The sequence below is a fragment of the Ruditapes philippinarum genome, unplaced genomic scaffold (genome assembly GCF_026571515.1).
Source record: "Ruditapes philippinarum isolate M1 unplaced genomic scaffold, ASM2657151v2 ctg5460_1_1_1_1, whole genome shotgun sequence".
NCBI classification, from domain to species: domain Eukaryota; kingdom Metazoa; phylum Mollusca; class Bivalvia; order Venerida; family Veneridae; genus Ruditapes; species Ruditapes philippinarum.
Window position 1 is genome coordinate 26,109 of NW_026857304.1, and position 25,286 is coordinate 51,394.

Consider the following 25,286-nt stretch of genomic DNA (forward strand, 5'->3'; position numbering starts at 1 on the left):
ATGATATCTAAATAAACAGTGAGAGTAATATGACTATTAGACTCAATGTAGGGGATCAACTGTCACAAGGAAAATTCATTTTGCTGGAGTATCCAACTAGTGACCCCTAACTAATCCCATGGTCTCGGACCCCTTCTTGAGCTCAGCGGACAAAAATTTGTTGGTATAGATAAATGTGATGGTTGCGAATGAATAATGACAAGTCAAAAAAACAATATTTCATGTATTCATTTTTAATACGTTTCTCATAAATAAATACATCAACATATCTCAAGTCAAATAAAGACATATAAAAGGAAGTTTAAAAATAAATGTTTAAAGCAACAATTAACTATCAACTAAATTGCTCTTAACAACAAATGCTCTCAAACCTTCTATAGGTCACAGGCTAACATGGTTTTATTAAATATTGTGATCACTTCTGCATTTTACATTATACAAATTTATTCACAGAAAAAAACAAAACACGTCTTCTATAATTATGTGAATATACATGTATAGAGCTAGGCAGACTTAAATGCCCCTTCACAAGAAAAAAAAGTTTTCAAATTTCAATAGAATATTTTGTAAATGTCAAGTTAAAAAAGGAAAATAATTAAAGTAAATTGATTCTCAGGGTTATCTGCCCTTAGGCAATGCATTTCAATTTTGATAGGGAACAAGTTATAAAATTTTAAAATGAATATCTTTGACAGTTTTTGAGAAATGAACCGCGTCACGACAAAACCAACATAATGGGTTTGCGACCAGCATGGATCCAGACCAGCCTGTGCATACGCGCAGTCTGATCAGGATCCATGCTATTCGCTATCAGTTTCTCTACTTGATATAGGGTTTGTAATCGAACAGCATGGATCCTGATCAGACTGCGCGGATGCGCAGGCTGGTCTGGATCCATGCTGGTCACAAACCCATTATGTTGGTTTTGTCGTGACGCGGCTCAAATATGTTAATCAATGCTGAGGTTGTCACCTGTGGGAGGGTTATGACAATAGCTCTACATTTCTTCTTAAAAAGTGGAGCTAAAAAAAATACTTTTTATAATTAGGTCAATTTATAATTAGGTCAAATACAGGGCAGATCTTCAAGATACAAAATATAAAGAATAGAAAATACAGGACAGATCTTCAAAATACATGTACAAACATTATGAATAAAAATACAGGGCAGATCTAGAAAATTAAACACATACAGGACAGATCTCTGTTATAAATATGGTAAATCAAAATATAGTACATCATAATGAATAATGGTCATGTCTAAGTAATGTTCTTGTTTGAGATATATTCATGTATTAGATTTTTCATGTCTAAGTAATGTTCATCTTTGAGTAAAGTTTATGTCTAAGTAAAGTTTATGTCTAAGTGATGTTCATGTTTTACTAATCTCCATGTGTAAATAATGCTCATGTCTGAGTAATGTTTATGTCTGATGTGTAAGAAATGTTCATGTTTATGTAATGTTTATGTCTAAGTGATGTCCATGTTTTACTAATCTCCATGTGTAAATAATGCTCATGTCTGAGTAATGTTTATGTCTTGAGTTATATTTATGTCTGATGTGTAAGAAATGTTCATGTTTATGTAATGTTTATGTCTAAGTGATGTCCATGTTTTACTAATCTCCATGTGTAAATAATTACCATGTCTGAGTAATGTTTATGTCTGATGTGTAAGAAATGTTCATGTTTATGTAATGTTTATGTTTAAGTAAAAGTCATGTTGATGTGTCCATGTCTGAAATTTTGCATGAATTATAATCATACTTGCAAAACATTCATATCTGCATTACACTTGCACTTGAATAGCAATAACATAAATTTAAATAGTTGAAAAATTAATCTAAAAATTAGTAAAAAAAAAACCTGACTTTAGAGACCAACTGTCAATGAAAAACCAACCTTTTTCATTTTGCCTTTCCAATAGAGGTTTTGACTAAATCACTTTTTTTCCTGAGTTTTAAACTGATCAAAGTCTGGTCACAAGTAAGTAATTGACTGAAGTCTAGATTCTGGAGGAATGTTATTTATCAATTATTTTTCAAGGTACAAATCATGTGATCACCTGAAGTCTGGGTTCTGGAGGTGGTGGGTTAAACATTTGTTTTTCAAGGTCAGAGTATTCTTGTATTATAGAATTAAGAGACTCGAGACTTTGAGAAAAATCAGACATCTCCATCCCTTCTACATGTGTGTAATGATGAACATGAGCCTGAAAAATACAATAATTTACACTTTTAATTGATATACATTAACAAGAGCTGTCTGTAAGATAGCCCACTTGACTATTCTCAGTGCTTGACAGTAAGAAAATGGACATAACTCTTTATTAGTGCCATAGGATGATAAGAGTTATGGGAACTATGCCCCTCATGTTAAATCATAATAGAAAACAAGTAAGTGAAGTTTCAACCCAATTCCTTCAGTAGTTTTTGACATAACAACTTGCATGCAAAAACTTAACCAAATTGTGACGCCAACACCAACATTGGGTGGAGTACAATAACTTTCTATTCTTTAAATAGTCAAGCGAAAGAATATTTCCACCAAAAATACATTTTTTTAAATCTTTTACTATAATTTTCTATTTCTAGATGTTGGAAGTACATTTGAATTGATGTAACCTAGACTCTACAAAGCAAGAGTTACACAGAATATTTTCAGGATCCACAAATTAATTCACTTTTCAGAATTGTTTTTGTTTGACTTTTAAGTCACACAGACACTGTAAATGTTATTTGCCCACTTCCAAGCTTCACTGGTAGAGGCAGACCTCAGGTGTCCCTTTGTGCATTATTTCAGGCACAAGCAGGAACCTGAGAAGAACTTTCCAGAATTTTCAGGGCAATAGAAAGGTCTAGAATTCGGAAGTTTTTCAGAAGTTTCAGGGCAATAGAAAGGTCCAGAATTTGGAAGTTTTTCAATAGAAAAGTCTATGTTTTTCAGAAGTTTCAGGGCAATAGAATACTAGAATTCGGAAGTTACAGTCTACATTTATATCATTGTTTAAAACATGTAACAGGTGTGCTTCTTTCTTTTCTTAAGACAAAAAAACACAACAATATGAAATACATCTGAATATCTATTCTTTTTTTTATTATTATTTTATTTTCCAGCAGCCTGCTGGATTACAAAATCTGAGGAAGGGAGATAATTTAGAGTTAAGAAAGAACAAATATTGACAGAGCAACTAGCCCTTGGCTAACAGAAAAAAGACCCTCACAATAATCATTCTAAGATAAAAATGCCAATAATTTTGATTATGTGCAAATTTTAATGATCAAAACATAAAATAAATACATTTGTAATGACAAAAAAGGGAAAAAGCTTTACCAAATGTGCTATTATCCAAATAGGCTCATGTTCTGAAGGTGAATGAGTTAAATAACAAGTGGGCCATGATGGTCCTTATTGCTCAACAGAAGATATGGTTGGTCTATATGGACAAGATTTAATTACCAGGATATTCCAATTTAAAGTTTTTTTTCGTTTTTTTTTCAGGATCAGCCAAGGGATCCAAGAGATGTCATTTGTATAATTTGTAATATTATGAAGTAACCAAAAGGAAGCAATTTACACGTTATCAATGGCACTTACAAACCACATAAATTACCTCAAAGTGATCAAAATATGCATAAATAGCCTTTACTGCTTTAGCAACGCAGTAGAAATATTTCTGTAAATACTGAAAAATCAGTCACATAATATGTAAAGTATTACTTGAATCTTGAAACTTTTTACTTTTCCTTACATCTTAGTACATTTTTCTCAAGTTTGATTTTATTGAAATATTTTGACTCATCTGGAGGCATGTAGATCTAAGTCTTATTTCTGTATTAGACCAAACAAATTTTAAAAGGATTACCTAATAATAATCTTTGCACAGTTTCATCAAAATCTACAAAGGAGATGTTGGTTAAAAGGTTTTTCTATTTTTAGCTCTGGTGGCCATGTTGATCAGAAGACCAGAACTATTTGAGCATTTTTTATAGAGGACCAACAAAGGATCATTACTGTAAAATTTCAACACTATTGGCCAAATGGTTCAGTGGAAGATGTTGTTTAAATGTTGTAAAAATGTAAAAAGTTGATACAGGGGTATCACAATAGCTCACAATGTGACTTCTGTGCTCTGGTGAGCTAAAAATACAAGAAAATATACTGCTTGAAAAAAAGACATTACCTTTCTTTTATAAAGTTTTACAAATCTATCTTTGAGTTCTGTAAAGTTATTGTGTATACATGTGTTATTTGCCAGTGTCAGGAGAGAATATGACTGTCCGACTGGCGGTACTGAACACAAGCCTGTCTTCCATCCCTCTGTATTCCAGTGTATAAACTTTAAATTTGGTTTTAACCTAAAAGAAATCAAACAAGCAATTATCATAGTATTGCAAGCAATCCATAAGTCCCCTACCGGTAAGAGCCCAAGCAACATTCTGAAGGGCCATTGGCCATTCACTTAGGTTCCTATTTTAAGTAAATTTGTTGAAAAAGTTCTTTAAAAGTGATCAAAGGAAACAGTTTTTATGTACAAACAGACGGACTGAAGGACACTCTAAAGTTATTCTTTAAACATCCCTTTTATCAAAATATAACATTTTTAAAATCCTATCATGTTTGAAGAAGTTGGAGTAAAAATTACCAATTTCTCAAAAAAAAAGTTCAAAAGGGGCATAATTCTGGAAATAGTCTTGCTAGAGTATTGAACACTCACAAATGTTGAGTGATGTTGAGTGATAATAAGAAACATTTATATGAAGTTTGAAGTAGATACATTCAGAAAAAGAAGTTATTAAAAAAAAAACAATGTTTTTTTCATGAAAATTTTAAGTTCAAGGGAGGTAATTCTGATAAATTTTGTGCTAGAGTTGTAAACCTTGTCACATATGATGTGGTTGATGACAAGCAACTTATATTTAAAGTTTGAAGAAATACCTTAAGAAATAAAGAATTTATAGTGAAAAAACTTAAAAACTAGAATCAGAAATCTTGAAATTCAGTCTATTTGTTGCCATAGCAACCAGAATTTTCAACATAGGAAGATAAGAAAAGGATGTGCATAATTTCCATACTGCCATCTACCCATATGTCAAGTTTCATAAACATATTTTCAGTACTTTTTGTGTTATCACTGGATCCAGGTTATGTGTAAAATTTGCCATATTTTCAGTCTATTTGTTGCCATAGCAACCAGAATTTTCAACATAGGAAGAAAACAAAAAGACGTGCATAATCTCCATACTGCCATCTATCCATATATCAAGTTTCATAAAAATATTTTCAGTACTTTTTGCGTTATCGTGGGATCCAGGTTATGTGTAAAATTTGCCATATTTTCAGTCTATTTGTTGCCATAACAACCAGAATTTTCAACATAGGAAGAAAACAAAAAGACTTGCATAATCTCCATACTGCCATCTATCCATATATCAAGTTTCAATAAAATATTTTCAGTAATTTTTGCGTTATCGCGGGATCCATTTTTGTGGACGGACTGACGGACGGACCGACAGACGGACGGACGGACAGACAGACAGACGGACGGAGGGTAAACCTAAAGTCCCCTCCGGTAAACCGGTAGGGGACTAATAAACATTTGCAAATAAATTTTCAGTAATTTAAAACACAAGCTTGTTCATTTGCAGAGAAATTGGAAAGATAAAGATAAGAGACCGGTTAGATCAAATATCCAGGACAGCCAGTTACAAACCTGGGTCTTGCATGTGACACATTATCTCAGTGTGCAAAATTATTTTAAATTTCATCCATGAATGACAACAAGGTTATGGACAGTACAAAAAGCCAACATAAAGACAGATAAGCCTTGAAATGACAGGAATGAAAACAAGGGACAAGTCCTTTTGTTATTTTCTTTTGCTGTATAAAGAGACAAGGATCCTTGTTGTTATAGGATAAACATCATTGTGTTCTTTAGTTTCGTTTTAAGTCCCAAGATCCTTTAATTTTTGCTAAGCCTAGACATAGACAAGCCAACTGAGTGGTAATAATAAAGAAGAAAAACCTATAGACACTTTAAGTTAATATATTCAGTTCCCAAGTCTTACATGTATAAAATCTTTACCTCTCTATATTGCGCCTAACATCAGACACCTCGACATTTCCTCGTACCATAAGAGCACATGCCAGATACAGACTGTGCTTCGGATCTGTCTTTAATAGCTGATAATCTTTTGAAAATGCATCGGAAAACATTTGATCCAGTCTGCAATAAATTCAAAGCAATTTCATGCATTATTGAGATGTGCATACTCATGTATATCTAATTACATGAAAATAATTTTAAGAGAATCTGTTATCATGATCTAACACTGATGTCATTATTTCCTATATTTTCTTATTTTCCTTTAACAAAGACTTAGGTCCTTGAATGTAATAATTATATTAATTATATTATACATGGAGGTATCAAAGGAAAATGTTTGTAAAAGTAATATATATGCCAGCAATGAACAAAATGATGTCAATTCAAAAATTAATTCTGCAAAATGTAGTTCAATATATACCGTATAAGTACTTTTTTCTGCGGGAACTTTTTATTTCTGCTATCTCTGCGGTTTATTAAGACACCACAGATTTAAAAACCGCAGTAAATTAAGCCTTTCCCTATGTATATGTTTGAGTATTTTAACCCATTACTTCTTGAGCACTTTGTAAAAAATGGCTGTTTTTATTGAAAAGTCTCCAAATTACAAGTTCAAATTGCTATTATACTATAAAAACTGCTTCAATACTAATCAAACTTGGCACAAATGTTGACTGGGCCATTGCCTTTGCAACAACATGCTCGGGCTAAAATTTTCTGTTACCATGGCTAGAGGTGACATCTCAAAATTGCCAAAAATCACTATTTTGCGTTGATTTTTTCCATCAAAATTGATTTCAAAGTGCTGCAACTTCTCAATGGATTGAGATAGAGTCAAATGCTTTTCAGCGTTGGTTACATGTTACCTTATGACCAATCTGGGGTCATTTTTAGCCTCTCACAAGTCCAAAATTTTCTTGGCGATGAGGGGGACTCACCCCCTTCAAACCCCCCAAACAGAAGGGGGCACAACAAGAGAGCCATGATGGCCCTAAAATCGCTCACCTGTATATAGGCCAAGGGGCAGGCCAATTTTAACCCACGGGCTTTTTTTTGAACCAGCTTGGTAGACACCCATTTGAAGATGTTTCATGATAAATATCTAAGCTCTAGCTCTAAGAAGTTTTTTGAAGTTTTTACTATACACATATAGGGGAAAAACAATGACCCCCCCCCCCTTCTTGGCGGGGCCAATTTTGTCCCCATGGCTTTTATTTGAACAAACTTGGTAGACACTCACTACAAGATATTTCATGCTTAATATCTAAACTCTAGCTCTTTGGGTTTTTTAACAGAAGATTTTTTAAGTTTTTACTATATACATGTACATATAAAGAAAATCAATGATCCCCGGGGCGGGGCCAATTTTAGCCCCAGGGCCCTTATTTGAACAAAAATGATAGAAACCCATTAGAAGATGTTTCATGCTAAATATCTTAGCTCTAGTTGTAAAGATTTTTCAAAAGAAGATTTTTTTAAGTTTTTACTATATACATAAAGGGAAAAACAATGACCCCCTGGGGTGGGGCCAATTTTGACCCCAGGGCTTTTATTTGAACACACTTGATCCACACCCACTAGAAGATGATTCATGCTTAATAGCTAAGCTCTAGCTATTTGGGTTTTATAAAAGAAGATTTTTTAAGTTTTTACTAAATACAAATAAGGAAAATCAATGACCCCCCCCCCACCGGGCGGGGCCAATTTTGACCCAAGGGCATTTATCTGAACAAACTTGGTAGAAACTGACTAGATGATGCTTCATGCCAAATATTTAAGCTCTAGCTCTTACGTTTTTTCTTTTGGTTGCCATGGCAACCACAGTTCTGCTTGGAATTAATTTCTTTGAACAATTTTAAAAGTTGACTACCAAAGGAACATTCCTGTGAAGTTTGAATGAAACTGGCTTAGGGGTTTTTGAGGAGATGTTGTTTAAAGTTAAAGTTTACGGACGGATGCCGGATGAAAAGCAATCACAAAAGCTCACCATGTCACTTTGTGACAGGTGAGCTAAAAATAATTTCTCTGCTTGTTCTTTTTGTTTAAATAGATATCATTTTTTCTGAAGAATAATTTTATATTATTAACAAATACTTGATAAGAATTATATTGTATATAATTGCATTTACTAAAAATGTGTTCATGTGCAGTTTACACCATTGTTTATCGCGCTGTTTTATTTTTTTCATTTTAAAATATAATAAACAATTCATGTATCATTATCAAAGACTGGATAAAAAAATGACCATTGTTTGTTATTGCCATTAAAACCTGTAATAAACATACTTTTTTGTATTTGTACAAGATCTTGTGTCTATGTGCGATTTTGTCATTGTTTTTTATTCATACTTATCTACATATGTCCACTTAAATGAAATGATCGACGTTCTTTTATTCAAATTGGGTTTGAAAGTTGTTGTGTTTTGTTTATTAAGGTGTATACATGTATACCGATATATGATGATGTCAACGAAACACATTATAAGTCGTCAGCATTTTTAACCGGAAGTAATGTAACATCAACAAATCTTCAAATGTTGTCTGTTTCTGTACAAATATCTTAATTAAAACATGGAAATAAATCGCATCAATGTGAGAATGATGACACCGCAGAAATAAGATAAGCAAAAATTCTTCTTATTTTAACAAAAATCACAGAATATTAAGCCCGCAGAAATATGTATTTATACGGTATTCATTAATTCCATTTCTACATTTACAAGTACAATGGAAATAGTTAAGTGATGACTGATGACTGAATGCATTAATAAACTAAGAAACTTTTAATAGGAAGTAAAAAATATTAACATAATTTCTACAATTCAGAATTGGTCAAAGCAAGTTAAACTGTACATGTATAATTCCATTGAACAAACAATAATTAGTAAAGAAGCATTTTTTCTTCATAAAATTATTTGTTGTTTCTCATAATTTATATTTTGAACATTGTATATTTGATAGAGGCTCATAGAGAAGACTGGACATGCCCAACTGTGTTGCCTCTTTAAATAAAGTCTTTATTATTATGATTATTGTTTAACCAAAGTTGATCTCGGCCAGTCAAAATATTCCTTACCTTCTTGGTGGAAGATTCACGTCAGACAGCGTAAAAAGTGGTGACTGACTGGACACGAGGTAATGTAGTCGTGGGAACGGTACAAGATTCATTGTTATCTCATTCAAATCAACATTCAATGATCCTTCAAATCTGGCCGAGCTAAAAGTTACAAAATAAATGATGTAAAAGATTAGGTCACAAATGCAATGATATTAATAACTAGAATATACAATAACAATGATACAGATGTCTAAAATTATGAATGTAACGTTATAAATCAAATTCAAGAACAGAATTTGTAATGGAAACCAAAAATGCTGATTACTTCTTGTTTATTCTAACAAGTCTACATTTAATTAAATATTAAATACTGAATAAAAGACAGTCATGCTAGTCCTTGTTCAAAGTGTGTTTTTTCTTCTTGACATTGTATTACCTTCATTTTCACATCAAATTTTCTTTTAACGTTTTCCCACCAAAATTTGTTTGATGGACTTGTCTTGCTTAGAATTGGAGCCCTTTATTTTTAATGAAAATGATCTCCAAGTGCGGGTAAGAACTATTTAGTAGTTTATTATAATAGACAAGAACTTTTTAGTACTTTCTTGTTTTAATGCTGTTGTATGTATTTGCAGCAAAAATTGCCTGACATTCCCCCAAAAAGGGAAAACCAAATGAAAATTCCCCCTTGTACAGGTTCCCCTAAAACAGAGAGAGCCCTGAGTACAAACATGTTTATCATCAAGTTAAACGAACATCTTCACAAAATTCACTTTATACAGATGTTAGAGATATTTTGTAACTTTCATTTAAGTTTGTGCCACTTTAACAGCATACACGTATTAGCTATCTACCAGTGCGAAGTTTCATAACAAATATGCAGGAATCTGTACCAGTTCTATCCAGTGTTTCCACAAATAACAGCCATTTTTTCTAGATAAATCTGAAAGTGACTGTAGAAACAAGAGCACTGTTCGAGCCGGGTGATGCTCCCCGAATAGGTTTTGGACACAGGAAAATACACCTCTTGTAGTTTCAGAGTAATGTCCCTGGAAAAAGTTCAAAGTGCAATAATTCCAAAATTAGGCAAGACAGAGTTACTGTTCTTTGCACTGCACTTCTAATCAATGTGATCTATCAACCTACAAAGTTTCTTGATGATATCTCTTATGATTTCCATTTGTCCCGGACAACTTCAAAAAGTAAAAATAAACAAAGGGCAATAACTCCAGAATTAGGCAAGGCAGAGTTATGATTCTTGTGCACTGCACACCTACCCATTGAGATGTATCTACCTACAAAGTTTCATGTTGCTATCTCTTATAGTTTTACAGCTATGTCCTGGACAAGACTTTTCTAAAAGGGGAGATAATTCAAAAATGAGGCTTAACAGAGTTATGGTTCTTTTGCACTGCACCTCTTCTCAATGAGATCTATCTACCTACAATGTTTCATCTTGATATCTCTTATACGGTAGTTTTAGAGTTATGTTCCGGACAAAGTTCAAAGTGTTAAAATTAACAAAGGGCAATAACTCCAAAATTAGGACAAAAAGAGTTATTATTCTTATGCACTGCACATCTACCCATTGAGATCTATTCACCTACACAGTTTCATGTTGATATCTCTTATAGTTTTAGAGTTATGCCCCGGACAAGATTTTTCTATAAGGGGAGATAATTCAAAATCCGGGCAAAAAAGAGTTATGGTTCTTTGACACTGCATTCCCCCTCAATGCCCTCTACCACTGTATGAAGTTTCAACAAATTATATCCAAGGGTTTTCAAGTTATGCTCCGGACAAGACAACGGACGGACAGATGGACGGACAGACAGACGGACGGACGGACGGACGGATGTCCATACCAATTTTTCAGGTTTATGAGCTATTTCTATTGTTCTTTTCTTTTGTTTTCTTGTGGGCTAACTATTGTTTCCTTATGAGCTAACTATTATTTACGGAATGAAGTCCTCACAGTGTACCATTAGTTAGCTCATATACCTAAACTTTTTGTGCGGACAGACGGACAAGGCGCCGACCTTATGCTACCCCGAAATTTTTCGGGGAGCATAAAAACAACTTGACCCTGACTGACACAAAAAAATACATGCCCTAAAACTAGAGCTTGACCTTTCAGGTCTAAGGTCAGCAAACCTAAACTAACAGTTTCAGACTTTAACTTGGAAATTAGAGCTTTTTTTGTGTAATCCTCGATATATAATGTTGTTTGGCAGGGATATTTATCAATTCATACATATTGTATCTGTTTGTGTTAATCTTTGTTTTCATATTTTATGGTGTGCTATATGCCTATGCCATTGTATATTGAAATAAATTTATCTATCTATAATCATGCAATGTTTGATCAATGATTACAAAGAAACAAACCTTGTCATATTCAATAATAAATTAGCAACGATATTATTCATGGTATCAAATGGTTTTTCATTGGCCGGTTTCACCACACCTCCGTCACTTGTTGTTATAGCACTCCCAGCTTTCACTTCACCACCCACACTAGAATATGTCCGCTTTCCAGTCTTTGATGGAGGAATTGCTTGATTGATTCTATTAACTAAAGAAACTAATGCCTGGGGAAAAAAACAACATTTTTTAATTTTAGTAACCATTCTTCATGAAGATTTGGATGTTATTAATGTTATCTCAGACTGCCTTGTGTTTTTTGGTTGAATTTACTTCATATAATTAGTGTATTTATATAGTGTGAACAGTTGCACTAATGGTCTAGTTTACTTATGTTAATACAGTGTTCTGTACAATAAGAAGATATATTTGGAAAAGTATCCAACTGGAAAAACCATATTGGTCAAGCAAGTCAAGTCAAGTCAATGTTTGTTTATTGTCGGATTAACATAAGCTATGTATTGCTTTTGCCCGACAACTTCGCCGTGACACATGGCAAGTTCAGTATGTTTTTAGGCCAAATATGCTCTTTATTGTACATGGCTGTATAGACGTGTTTAATACACGAGATCCCTTTATTCTACAAGTGTACTGTTTCAATCAAAATACGTTTGTTAGCCATGGTAAGGAAATAAATAGTTTAGAACAAACTAAAGAGTGCCTTAACTGGTTCATAAACCTCTATAAGCTGTATTATTACAGGAAAACACTTTATTTTTTGTACAATTATGGAATACTATGGGTAAAATAATGGTATATATGTTTTCAGTAATCTGATGGAAATAATCCAGGCAAGAACATATCATATTTCAATTGTATAGCAACATTTGCTGTTTAAGCTTCATTCATTTAAATCAAAACTGATTTATTTTGTATGATAATTTGGTAATAATTAAAAACAAAATTAAATATGATCAACAACTTTAGTAAATCTATCAGGAGACAACAAGTATAAAACAATTTAATAAAGGGAGACAAATCACAAACAGCAAAAAAAAATCATTAAAGGGAGGTAATCATTTTAACATATACCTGATTTTCTATTGGCAGAACACAGTCAGCTTTTTCAGTTAGTTCTCTCATTGCTAGAACACTGTTATAAGGGGAGGTAATTACATCATCATCAACTGACGGATATACTGCTGTTACAAACCTGAAATATGGTATGATAAATTTTGATAAAGTACTATTCAAGAATGAAAGAAATTTATTTCTTGCTTTACTTTTTTCGTGAAAAAGTTGAGCTAACTTCTCCAACACACCATTGCACTTTTTATATCATAAACATTTTCTATCAAATCTGTTATAAACTTGTAACGGATTTATTTACGATTTACAGTCAATCTTTCCCTGAAAAAAAAAAGCACCACAAAAATCCAAACCTAAAAATTACCAACTTAGATGTGAAAATGATCGAAATGTTCACATTTCTTGCCATTTCGATAAAACAACAAACACCAGCTTTCTAATTAATAAAAGAGTATACTGATCATCAATCAGAATGTATAATAATTGTGACCCAGGGTGACTAGTATTGGGCCTAGTTAACATGGGAAGGGGGTTGATTTGAGCCCCTATAAAATGATGTGCAAAATTCTGAATTTGAAGGCCTGTATATGCTAGAAATTTGTATCTCAAATAAAGAGCTGCATAAAGTTCATATGGCACTTTTGCAATGGAGGAAAAAATCTCTGTTGACTCCCTCTAAAGCCTTATATTTGTTAAACCACCAACCTTGCATCAGCTAGTCAGATAACATACCTGATAAAAGGTATACATTTATATTGCATTTCCGAATTTCAAAACACTAAAGTGAGTGGCAGATAACTGGAAGTGTGTAGCAGGTAACTCAAAGTGTGTGGCAGGTTACTGGAAGTGTGTGGCAGGTTACTGGAAGTGTGTGGCAAAACTTGGAAGTATGTGGCAGGTTACTGCAAGTGTGTGGCAGGTAACTCAAAGTGTGTGGCAAGTTACTGGAAATGTGTGGCAGGATACTGGAAGAGTATGGCAGAAACTGAAAGTGTGTGGCAGGTAACTGGAAGTAAGTGGCAGGTAACTGGAAGTGTGTGGCAGGTAACTGGAAGTGTGTCGCAATTTACTAGAGGTGTTTGGCAGGATACTGGAAGTGTGTGGCAGAAACTAGAAGTGAGTGGCAGGTAAAAATGGAAGTGTGTGACAGGTTACTATAAGTGTGTGGCAGAAAACTGGAAGTGTGGCAGGTTACTGGAAGTGTGTGGCAGGTAACTGGAAGTGTGTGGCAGATTACTGGAAGTGTGTGGCAGGTTACTGGAAGTGTGTGGCAGGTTACTGGAAGTGTATGGCAGGTTAATGGAAGTGCCGAGCCAGAAACTGGTAGTGTGTTGCAGGTTACTGGAAGTGTGTGGCAGATATAACTGGAAGTGAGTGGCAGATTACTATAAGTGTGTGGCAGGTCACTGGAAGTGCATGGCAGGTGACTGGAAGTGTGTGGCAGGTTACTGGAAGCGCATGGCAGGTGACTGGAAGTGTGTGGCAGGTTACTGGAAGCGCATGGCAGGTGACTTGAAGTGTGTGGCAGGTTACTGGAAGCGCATGGCAGGTGACTTGAAGTGTGTGGCAGGTTACTGGAAGCGCATGGCAGGTGACTGGAAGTGTGTGACAGGTTACTGGAAGCGCATGGCAGGTGACTGGAAGTGTGTGACAGGTTACTGGAAGCGCATGGCAGGTGACTTGAAGTGTGTGGCAGGTTACTGGAAGCGCAATGCAGGTGACTGGAAGTGTGTGACAGGTTACTGGAAGTGTGTGGCAGATTACTGGAAGTGTGTGGAAGGTTACTGGAAGTGTGTGGCAGATAACTGGAAGTGTGTGGCAGGTTACTTGCCAGCAACCTTAATCACTTGGCCATGGTCATAATATAGATTATATTGAACAGTTGACATTGTTATGATTGTTATTAACAGCTTGGACTAGCTGTTGGTACTTATTTCTGAACTCAGAGATAAATATAATAAATATTAGCAATATATTCACCTGTAAACATCAGGATATTCCTCTTCTAATAAGTTTAAGATAAAAGTTCCCACTCCAGACCCTGTGCCTGTAACATAGAATAATAGTAAAAAATAGACTATAAGATTAGCATACATCCGAGTGCTAAAAATATAGCATTTTAATAATATTATAAGTTATAGATACAAACAAATGAAATTTAATACTGTGTCTAGCAAATCAGTTTATAGCATAAAAACAATTAGTGATCTGCAACCACAATAAAAAAAGGAAAAATAGTGGCCTTCAACCCAAATATTATGAACTTCTCCCTTATTACTCTTCACAAAGGAGGTAGGTTGTTGATGTAAACATTTTCTTTTTCAATCATTTAAAATTACACTGACTAAGATTCAAAACAGTACTAAACATGACTTAAGAACTCAGTGGAATGACAATTTAAACAAATGCTGATTTTACACCATATTTTAGCTGGAGAACATAAGTCAAATATTCAGATTATTCTTTTCCAGGGGAAGTAATCCAAATTCTAAATGACCCACTTCCTGATGATGCACTTTGGACAGGTATGTTTTCACTTTAAGCATGAAATTTAAAACTGGAATATCACTGCCGGCCAATTTAAACGTTTTTAAAATAATATATTTATGAAAAAGTAATGATGGGAAATAAACAAACTTGCTGAAAATTGTAATATGACTCATCAACTTGAGGGCAGTTAGTTTCCTCCAAATTCAAGTGACTAAATATCAATCATATTATTATACATGTATAATCAAACTTGAGGAAATAAGTATTAGTCTAGTGTAAAACTTATTGGATACTAAATACCTATGAAATGTAAGTAATTGTGGCTAAAACATTCATTTAAATGTTAAAGCATTTTATTTAAATGTGGGGTAAAAACACTAATCAATTTAGCCAATTCATTCTACTACATACTTCATACATAAATGTAGGGCATCGACAGTGTCTGTAGAAAATTAGATTGTATTCCAAAAATGTTTGGTTAAAGGAAGACTAGCATTCAAATCATTTAATCCAATTTTCTGTAGACAGGTCATAAAGAAGTGCTGTTTTTTTTCACTTCTTTTATATTCAATTTCAGTCGTAAAGACACCTACACATTATGTCGGACATTGATAAGGGCTTGACACTTCGTAGTCGGATCAGAGAAGATTATCTGACATGTTCAATATGTTTTAACGAGTTCACACATCCAAAAGCTCTCCCGTGCATCCATACATTTTGTCTAGAATGTCTACAAGACTATGTAACCAGCAACTATTCCACCACTGGTTCATTTCCTTGCCCAGTTTGTCGAGCTGATGTGACTGTTCCACCTCAAGGATTACAAGGTAAATTTTTTACATGATATTTTTATGGTAAACTTCGATGTAATGTTTACTTAGATTTAAAGGATATTTATGATAACTATATCGGAAGATTAACCTGTGACAAATACAATGTGTACATCTTTACTAAGGCTATATGCCAACAGCATAACCTATTAAGTAAACCTATGTTTGTGTTTAATAATAAATTTCAGCCTTGATAATGAAATAGGCTATTAAAACAACCTTGAATTACCTTTTCTGGACAAATAAATCGTGTTTCATGAGAACACATTTATGTTCATGACCTCAATAGAGCTTAAATTTATGATGGAAAGATCTATGTAATTTCCATTTTTTTCACCATTTCATCAATCATAAATCAATAAATGGCATCTCAAGTGAGCAAATTTCTCAAAGCATAATAACAGGTATGTTTTATTATGAATATTAAGAATGTACCATTTATTGTTCCAGGTTTACCTGATAATTACATGGTATCTAGCCTTCTTGATACCGTGGAAGATGCAAATAATAAATCTGAAGTGCCTGAAAGACCAAGTGATGAGGCTGTTAACCAAGCTGCTGAAAATAGATTAAAACCAGTGCCAGCTCCTAGATCAATTTCACCACGATCAAATGGTGACAGACCAATACCAGCGCCTCGGTCTGTATCACCGAGACCTTCAAGTGGCACCATTGCTCCACCAGTTCCCCCTAGACCGAAAAGTGTGAGCCCAACTCCGGCCAATGCCAGTAATTTACAAGACACTTCAAGAGATATACAGCAGCAACATCAGTGTGGGGACCCTTCATCAGGATATAATTTTAGTCATCTTATTTCAGGCGGCATTGGTGGTGTTGTGGGTGCAGTAGGTTCTGCTATATCAGATATCTCCGGCTATCTTCAACTTCCTAAAGCAAAACCGGCTTCTGATGCTCCTGAATCACCTTTTGAATTTGTCCCTATTTCAGAACCTGGTGATCAAAAACCTCCACAGCCTCAATATACAGGTGCAGGTCTCTACCCACAGCTTTCAGCAAATGAGGGTAAAGGTCCGTGTTCAGATAAAATGGCGTTATCTTTCGGAAAATTTGGGCCTGGTGTGAACGACTTCATGAAGCCATTTGGGTTGGCTGTTAGCACAAAAGGTGAATTCATTATCTCAGATAGGGCAGGAAACCGTATTTTTGTGTTTTCTAACACTGGACAGTTAAAATCAAGGTTCAATACTAATTGTACAGTGAATGATGTGACAGTTACAAAGGAAAACAATATAATGATAGCCGTTGCAAAATCAGGCTCTGCAATAATGCGGATGTATTCTATGGAAGGTAGATGTCTGCAAGTCTATGGAGATTATTACAAATTTGATAATTCTAGTGGAATAACAACAACTCCGTCCAATCATGTTGCAATAACAAACCTGGCTGCTGATAACGTTTTGATATTCACAGAGCAGCGGAAATTCTCGGTGAAATTCGGATGGAAAGGTCGTGGTCAAAATCATTTCATGCAACCGTATTTCATTACAGCAACAAGCAAAGATTATCTGGTTGTTTCTGATACAGGTAATCATTGTGTTAAAATATTTGACATTGCTGGAAATTTTAAACGTGCATTTGGGTCAAAAGGAAATCAACTAAACCAACTGGATACCCCACTAGGTGTCGCCACAGATTCTGAAGACAACATAATTATTGCTGACTCGGCTAATTTTAGAGTTGAAATCTTCTCAGTGAAAGGGCACTATTACACTACTCTTGTCAAGGACACAAATTTGATTGGTCCAGATGTTAAACCAATCAACGTCGCTGTAACGCCCAAAAATAACATTGCTGTGTTACTGTGCGGAACTGGTTTTTGTGAGGTTAGAGTGTACAATTGGAAACCTAACTCGTATACTGGTTTTACAGTGTAGTGCTTTATATGATAAAAAATATTGAAAATAATGCAGAGATTGCTTCCAAAATCAAAACCTGTGCCTTTCCTTTTAATGTTGTTTTACTTCTAATACAAATAGGGGGATGTAGTATATTTATGTTATACCATCATATGATATAATATTGCTCAAAGATTCCTTTTATTTCAATTTTAGAATTTAGATTTTTACTTTCTCATCATAACCCACTGACCTGGTTTTGGTAAATTTCCTTTCCAGCTTGAATTTTAACTACTTTTTTGTTATCAAAATTTAAATTTTGTCAATGTATATTTCACAAGTATAAATCTACTTTACAAAAGATTCATATACTATCTACAGATGTCCATTTGGGTGAATACAGTCAAATGTGTGTTAAAGACTACCTTTGAAAAAACATCATCCATTAAATAAAGGCCATTTTTCAATAACTTAAATAGGACATAGTATCACTAAAAAATAAAGACTACTTGTCTATAAAGGCCATGTTTCACTGTTTGGTCTTTCCTTTAGGTGGCCTTTGTTCACAGGTGTTACTGTATAAAGCTGTAGTCGTTACTGTGCCTTTTGCTAATAATAATCTTAACAAACCTAAATTTGTGAAATGAACTTTGTGTAATGATCTTGTCCCACTTTGAATTTAGAATTGTTCATTCATAGATAAGAGGATTTCAACATTAAAATTAAACAATTTTGCATATGACAGAAGTTTTATCAGACTACACAAATGTGATTGCTGACCTGGTGATATACCAGTAATGTAGGCCGACCATTTTTGTACTAAGTTCTTACAGCTTATAAAGCATGCATTTTTTTAAGAAGGTATTATATATTATAGTTATTCTATTCATACTGCTGAAATAATGTATTCAAGTTTCCTCTCAGTATACATGTATACTCCCGTTTCATTTACTGAAATAAACCTCTATTTGCAATATTTATTTTACCATTATGCATTCAAAAATCTATTTGTAAAGTTACCTTTGTAGAGTTCTCAATATTTATTAGTTGGTTAATGTTTGTACCATATAAAATTATTTATGAAGTTAAATAAAGTTATTTCCTTTTATTTTGAAAACTGATTTTCTATTTTTATTCACTGACTTTTAATCCTTTAACAACTGTGGGCCGTAGTTCTTGCCCTTAATCTGCTGAATATGTGTAATGGATATGCCCAGCTTAGAAATTGGAACAGTCCATTCAAAATTTTAAGGATTTCAATATCAATGGCTAATCACTTTTGGTTCCAGCAAGATAATGGTTAACACTCTCCCTAGCTAATCATGCAGACGTTGGGCTATAATGACTCCCAACATCAGCCAATTTTGAATCCGAAAGATCAATGACTCAATTTAAGGGGGGGAAAATTCTATGAGTTGGCACCATGTTTTGGGCAACAAAAGGAATTTCCATTTATTGGGATCTAGTTGTTTTTACTGGTCCAGTTTCAAGAAGGAAAAAAGATTGGCTACAAAGTTACACTAATAATATTAATGTCTAAGAATGAAATTAATTTAAGGTGTTTGACTCCAGTGACTTACCACCACCCATGGAATGTAAAATGAAGAAGCACTGTAAACAATCACAGAATTCAGCTGCTCGACGTATGATATCGCTTATATGTTCTCTATACTGACTTCCGTACATCTTGTGCCCAACAGCCCTGTAAAAAAAAAAAAAAAAAATTAAGGACACCTTTCAACAGTCAGAAATGTGGTTTTACTCTTTGATGTAAGGATTTCTGCTTATTATAAAAAATGGTGTATAATCATGACTACAACTTTGCTTCAAGACATATTGATGCCTATTTATGTAAAAAAATAAAAGTTCTGATTCTGATGTCTGCAACAACAAAAAGGCGGCAGCTAGTCGGCTCATCTTTGCTATGGTAAAAAAGTAAGAAATTTGTTTGGCCTAACTTTCAATATGCTTTACCTTATTGTCCAAAAAAGCCCATGGGTTGTTGAGTTATTGGTTGTTAACTGTTTTGACAAACAAGGTCAAAGTGACCTTGTTCTTCGATCCTGCAAGATGAAATAGTGTTATTTGCCAGGCCTCAATGAGGCTTGTTGAGACAATGTGACTAGGATGGACAAACTAGTAGGGAGGTAGTAACTATAAATGCTCCATACAATAATTCCATAGACTAATAGTAAAATAATACCAGTTATTTCCTGCTCCTGAGACATCTGTTAACAGCTGTTTAAAGTCAAACACCTCCCGTAAAGGACCTTTCATCATCTCACTGACAACTCCCTCCTCCATGTCAACAAGAACTGCCTATAGATAATACAACAAGGTTTAACTTGAACAAAAACTTCCCCAAGACCAATAATCAATTTAAATATTTTGAGGCATTCAAATACATAATTGAGATCTTGAAAGTTAAACAGTAGTGGTTATGTAAAATTTTAAGTGATTATCTTAAGTGGTCTATAAATAATGAAATTGTGATAAAATTTTAATATTCATTATATCATAATTCTTATTTTTTATACTATAACTGACCAACTTGCATTATAATTATACAAGTTTGAGTCATAGATGAAAATCGCTATAAGATCTATTATGTACATTGAATTCTTTGATAATTTGGTTCAATGCAATTTGGCATTAAAAACTTTGGTCTTTGACCTTAGTTTGCAGCAACAGACAAGTTATTTTGCAGAATCTATTAAGTGACTGTGCAGTACTTATATGCCTTCAGCAATTATTTAAATCCAAACAAAATCAAAACCATCCTTATTCATGTTTCTTGGTATTGGCACAAAGGTCATTTTTCTTAAATGCAAAAAATGATATAATTTGGAGCTTTTCACTGATTATCTAGCCTGAAAGATTGGATACTTACCCTAGCTTTAAGTGACTTAATTTTACCAGTGCCTTGGTCAACAGGAATGTTTGCAGGGTCATCAAATCTACTGTCAACATTACGAAAAAAGCTACTCAAAGATTCATCATATGTTCCATGCTGGAAGAAAAAATACACAATTTTTAGTCCGCTGGTGACAACAGATTCTGTGCAGACAATGATCATGACTTTGCACTATTTGGTTGATACATGTTTATACAAATGTATTGAAATTTTCCTAAAATTATGTATGCTTTTGTTCAAATTTTAAGATGGACAAGTCCATTTAAGACATTAAGCATGTTAAGAGTTAATAAAGAACATGTTCAACATTTAGATGGTAGTACAACTTTTATCCTAACATTTAACTGAAAATGTACTTTTTCATGTGGAAAATTACTTATTCTGAAAACACCTCTCTATGTCATCTGATAAAAACCTTTTTTGGTTTCATTTGATTTAAAGTCACTGAGGTCATGGAGCGACTTTCCAACTTTACTTGAGAAGGATTAGCCGCTTTGTGCATTATCATGATTATTTCAGGCACCAGAGTAGAACCACAAACATTCCATAAATGATAAACTAAATAGATAGCCACCTAATATGAAAGAATCCCTCATGTGATTTGAACCTACATTGATGAAGGACAAGTAATCTGTGAATGAATCAAGGAATGTGTTCTTGCATTGTCAGTCTTACGTAATTCAACCATCAAAATAATCAAATAATAACTCTTATCCTGCTAAATTTATTGAGTCAATTTTTTATATATATCCAGAAAAAAAATTGAAGATGGTCAGATAAAGAGCCTGGTCAGGCTCACTGTACAGACATGCAGGCTAACCTAGCTTCATAATGACGGCAAAGGCTACCCACATTTGGTTTCAGCAGGTTAAGGGTAAAAATGTATGAAATGGTTCAATGGTGTAATATATAATAACAATAAAAGCAAGATCGTACCTTATTCACTGTTGCATGTTCTCGTAATGCTAGGTCCCAAAACCGGCAACCAATTTGGTTTCCACACTGTCCAACTTTAAAAGATAGAAAATGGATAAAATATAAAGTTAAAATATTATGATTTAAGATTTTAACAATTTTACCTCCCAGAGCTGTCTCTAGATGTTTTTGATGTAAAGTATATGTACATGTAGCAGGGGCATTTCTTCTGTTTTCCCTTGTAGGGGTAATTTCAGCACATACATACAATAATCATACTGAATAGCGATATTAAAAATGTGTACAAAATGTAGTACCCATCTATATTGAATACAGGTTTAAAGTTTACAGTTCAGTTACTTAATCAGCCCTGAACACTTTCTACCTTTTATCTCCTGCTAGTAACTGATAAGCCAATGTCAGTGTACATGTAACCTATATGCCTGACAAATATGACAGATGTTAAAGATCATATTGAATGGTGAAAAGAAATAAATAATCCAATTCCAATAATTCTGAGGAAAATCAACAGTTAATTTTTTCATATGGAGAAGATCTCACATTTTTTGTCAACTTATCCCTAACTTGTCCCTTAACTTGTAAGTCGTCACCTATTTTCTTTTTTATCAAAAAGTTCATATATTATCAGAAAAGTTTTACTTTAGTATAAGTTAAAACATGTAACAAGTGGGTTATATCAAAGCTATACACAACATGTGCATTTAAAGACCAGTTGAAATGCATGTTGAATTGAGTTGACCAAACAAAGGGGATGAGTTGACTAAAAAAGTGAGAAGTTGACCACAGGACAAGTTAACCAAAGGTAGGGAAAGAACTGACCAAAATGGTGATGAGTTGACCCAGTGATTTTTCTTTAAATTTTCAAAACAACCTGTGGCTTTCTGAAGAGGAAAATATTGAGCAATAAATCAGAAAAAAGGAAAATCAAATTCCAACAACTAAGAATGGATTTTACCCACACATTTTATAACATTTTCAATTTCAATTCAATTTAACATGCATGGTACATAGCAGAGGCTCTCTATAGGGACAGCTTTCTATCTTCTAGCTGATGTGTCAGCTGCTGTTAAGTCATGGTTCTGGTGAAGAATGTGCACAGGCATTTTAAGGGGAAAATATAGCCTTTATTCGGCTGTAAAATAAAGGGAAAAAAAGCACTGTGACCATGGGACAAGTTGACCTGGCATCATCAGATTACTAGTATTATAGTCATGATTTTCACACATACTCTGATATCACTAACTGTTTTCTGACATTGACTTCAACAAAATTTTTTTTGTTGGTGAAAAAATGAAGGGTATAGTCTGATGAGCCACACATTACATGGCAGGGATTATCACAATACACCCATTGACAGTTTCTAAATGAACTACGTAAATAACCGAGGTATATCAAGTGAAAAAACACAAGTTGTTTCCCTTATCTTCAAGTAGAATCGATATCTCTAATGCTAAAACAATGCAAACTTAGCTTTTTTTAAACCGCTAGTTTGGGGCAATTTTAATGTATGATTTTATAATTTATTACATCAATGAAAAGCTTGTGATCTTAGCTTTGTCTCAGTATATATTTCAACACATTGTTTGACACTGAAGGTATTTAAATTTACAGTTAAACCATTTTACATATGTTTTATACAGTGAGATAGGCAATCAGTTGTCTTTACTCGCAATTCTACTGAATAGAATTGTCTGTCATCTGCTAGTTCGGAAACTGTCAATCTGTGTATTATTTGTAATTACTATGCAGTATCATAATTAACAGGCATAGACTATGTCATTAAAACAAGATCACAAAAAAACAACAACAAATATTTTATCTTACAATATTCTTGGAATTCAGAGACACTTATCCTATATATTTTCTTATGATAATCACACTAAATTTCCTTTTATTGCTGGAATGCTTCAGAGACTATGTCATGTCTGGAAGGCTGTTAGCCAGATTAAAAATGTATCACCCTAGACACACCTGTCCTGTTTTTATTCTTTTAAACTTTTATCCTGCTTTTATACCTATTTTAATCCATCATACTAGTGACACGCAAAGTATAGATCTCCAGCAGTGGTTTGACTCAATCATCAAGATAGATTGCTTTTAAAAGTCGCGAAATAACATTACACTACCGAAATTTATAAACAAACATAACTATTCATGACCGTACCTTGTACAACAATTGATTGTGTCATTTTATAACCGATGTTATAACGATGTCGCCAAGAAAAACTGCATATTTTACAAATATTTCTGAATTACTTTTTTTGTTTACCATATGAACAATCAATGTAATAGGACGCTCATGCTCATGAAAACATTTTCAAGCGCCTGTATTGTCCAGTATATTTATTAAAGGGAGGTAACTGATAATATTTAATAATCTATAATGTACAGGTTAACTAAGACTAAATTTTGTAGATATGTAACAATTACTTACCAAGGACATGAAAAAGACCGGCTGTTATACTTCTCAACGCGAACAAATGGCTAAACCGGATGAGCCAAAATATTTCAAGAAAATGAACATTGTAAAAAAATCTACTATAATTTTAAGAAAATTTTAACCAAAAGAAATAATGTATATATTTTGTGCGATCTAATTAACCCATTACTTCATGAGCATTTTGTGAAAAATGGCTGTTTTCATTGAAAAGTCTCCCGTTACAAGTTCAAATTGCTATAATACTATAAAAACTGCTTCAATACTAATCAAACTTGGCACAAATGTTGACTGGACCATTGCCCTTGCAACAACATGCTTAGGCTTAAATTTTCTGTTACCATGGCAACGAGGGGACATCTCAAAATTGCCAAAAATCACTATTTTGCATTGATTTTTTCCATCATAATTGATTTTAAAGTGCTGCAACTTCTCAATGGATTGAGACAGAGTCAAATGCTTTTCAGCGTTGGTTACACGTTACCTTATGATCAATCTGAGGTCATTTATAGCCTCTCACAAGTCCAAAATTTTCTTGGCGATGAGGGGGACTCCGCCCCCCTTCAAACCCCCCAAACAGAAGGGGGCACATCCCCCCTCTGGCAACCCCGATGTATCTTTTGGTTGGGGGTCCGCGCCGAAAAAGTGGTCACTTTTTTAAATTAGTTCTCAAACAAAAACAAGTGTTGGGGGCCTAAATAAGGCATTTTTTCACCATTTGAGACAACAAAAAAGGGGGGGGGGTGAAGAAGGCGTTAAAAGGCGTGTATATGAAGTAATGGGTTAACAGAAAATGATGAAAATACTTGAAATTACCCTAAATCGCGTTTTTCCATGTTTAAACATGGCCTGTACCTCATATAAATTTGAAGAAAAATTGTTGTTTTGTAGATTTTTTTATTTTTTTCATTAAGGGACTACACTGAGTTTTATTTTACATGATAGAAAATAATTTCGCAAGTCAAGATTGATATTCCATTTTTTTCAGGTATGTATATTAATTATAATGCATTAATATGTTAATATAGGTACCTGATTTTATGTAGGTCAACAACTGTGCAAAATATCAGAATGAGATCATTCACTTGCTCCGTTTTTCCAAGATATATTATGCTTTAAATCATACACATTATAAATGAGCACACTATGAATATACAGTACTAGACTAGTCTCATTAAAAAACTGGCTTTTTTGTGTCACCTCTACGG

General features: G+C 33.8%; 2 protein-coding genes across 2 annotated transcripts; one reads left to right on the plus strand and one right to left on the minus strand.

Annotated features, from left to right (window-relative positions):
- Positions 1-217: 217 nt before the first annotated feature.
- LOC132749329 (tubulin epsilon chain-like) lies at positions 218-23,962 on the minus strand. Its single transcript, XM_060739060.1, has 12 exons — positions 23,806-23,962; positions 21,642-21,715; positions 20,682-20,801; positions 19,995-20,110; positions 19,372-19,493; positions 14,596-14,662; positions 12,619-12,739; positions 11,551-11,753; positions 9,181-9,321; positions 6,084-6,224; positions 4,182-4,356; positions 218-2,210 (listed from the first exon to the last, which is right to left on the minus strand). The coding sequence occupies exons 1-12, from the start codon at positions 23,828-23,830 to the stop codon at positions 2,052-2,054; spliced, it is 1,464 nt and encodes a 487-aa protein (XP_060595043.1). The 5' UTR covers positions 23,831-23,962; the 3' UTR covers positions 218-2,051.
- Positions 14,867-18,906, plus strand: LOC132749328 (tripartite motif-containing protein 2-like). Its single transcript, XM_060739059.1, has 4 exons — positions 14,867-14,907; positions 15,087-15,140; positions 15,683-15,932; positions 16,386-18,906. Exons 3-4 carry the CDS (start codon positions 15,704-15,706, stop codon positions 17,828-17,830), a joined length of 1,674 nt encoding a protein of 557 aa, XP_060595042.1. The 5' UTR covers positions 14,867-14,907; positions 15,087-15,140; positions 15,683-15,703; the 3' UTR covers positions 17,831-18,906.
- Positions 23,963-25,286: the final 1,324 nt, after the last annotated feature.

What these genes read in the sequence shown, in the direction of transcription:
- LOC132749328 (XM_060739059.1), top strand. Translation starts at nt 15,704, where the DNA reads ATGTCGGACATTGATAAGGGCTTGACACTTCGTAGTCGGATCAGAGAA. An exon ending in TCCACCTCAAGGATTACAAG is followed by an intron (nt 15,933 to 16,385) that starts GTAAATTTTTTA and finishes TTATTGTTCCAG; the next exon opens with GTTTACCTGATAATTACATG.
- LOC132749329 (XM_060739060.1), bottom strand. Translation starts at nt 23,830, where the DNA reads ATGACACAATCAATTGTTGTACAAG. An exon ending in ACAATCAATTGTTGTACAAG is followed by an intron (nt 21,716 to 23,805) that starts GTACGGTCATGA and finishes TATCTTTTAAAG; the next exon opens with TTGGACAGTGTGGAAACCAA. An exon ending in GTGAATCTTCCACCAAGAAG is followed by an intron (nt 6,225 to 9,180) that starts GTAAGGAATATT and finishes AATTTATTGCAG; the next exon opens with ACTGGATCAAATGTTTTCCG.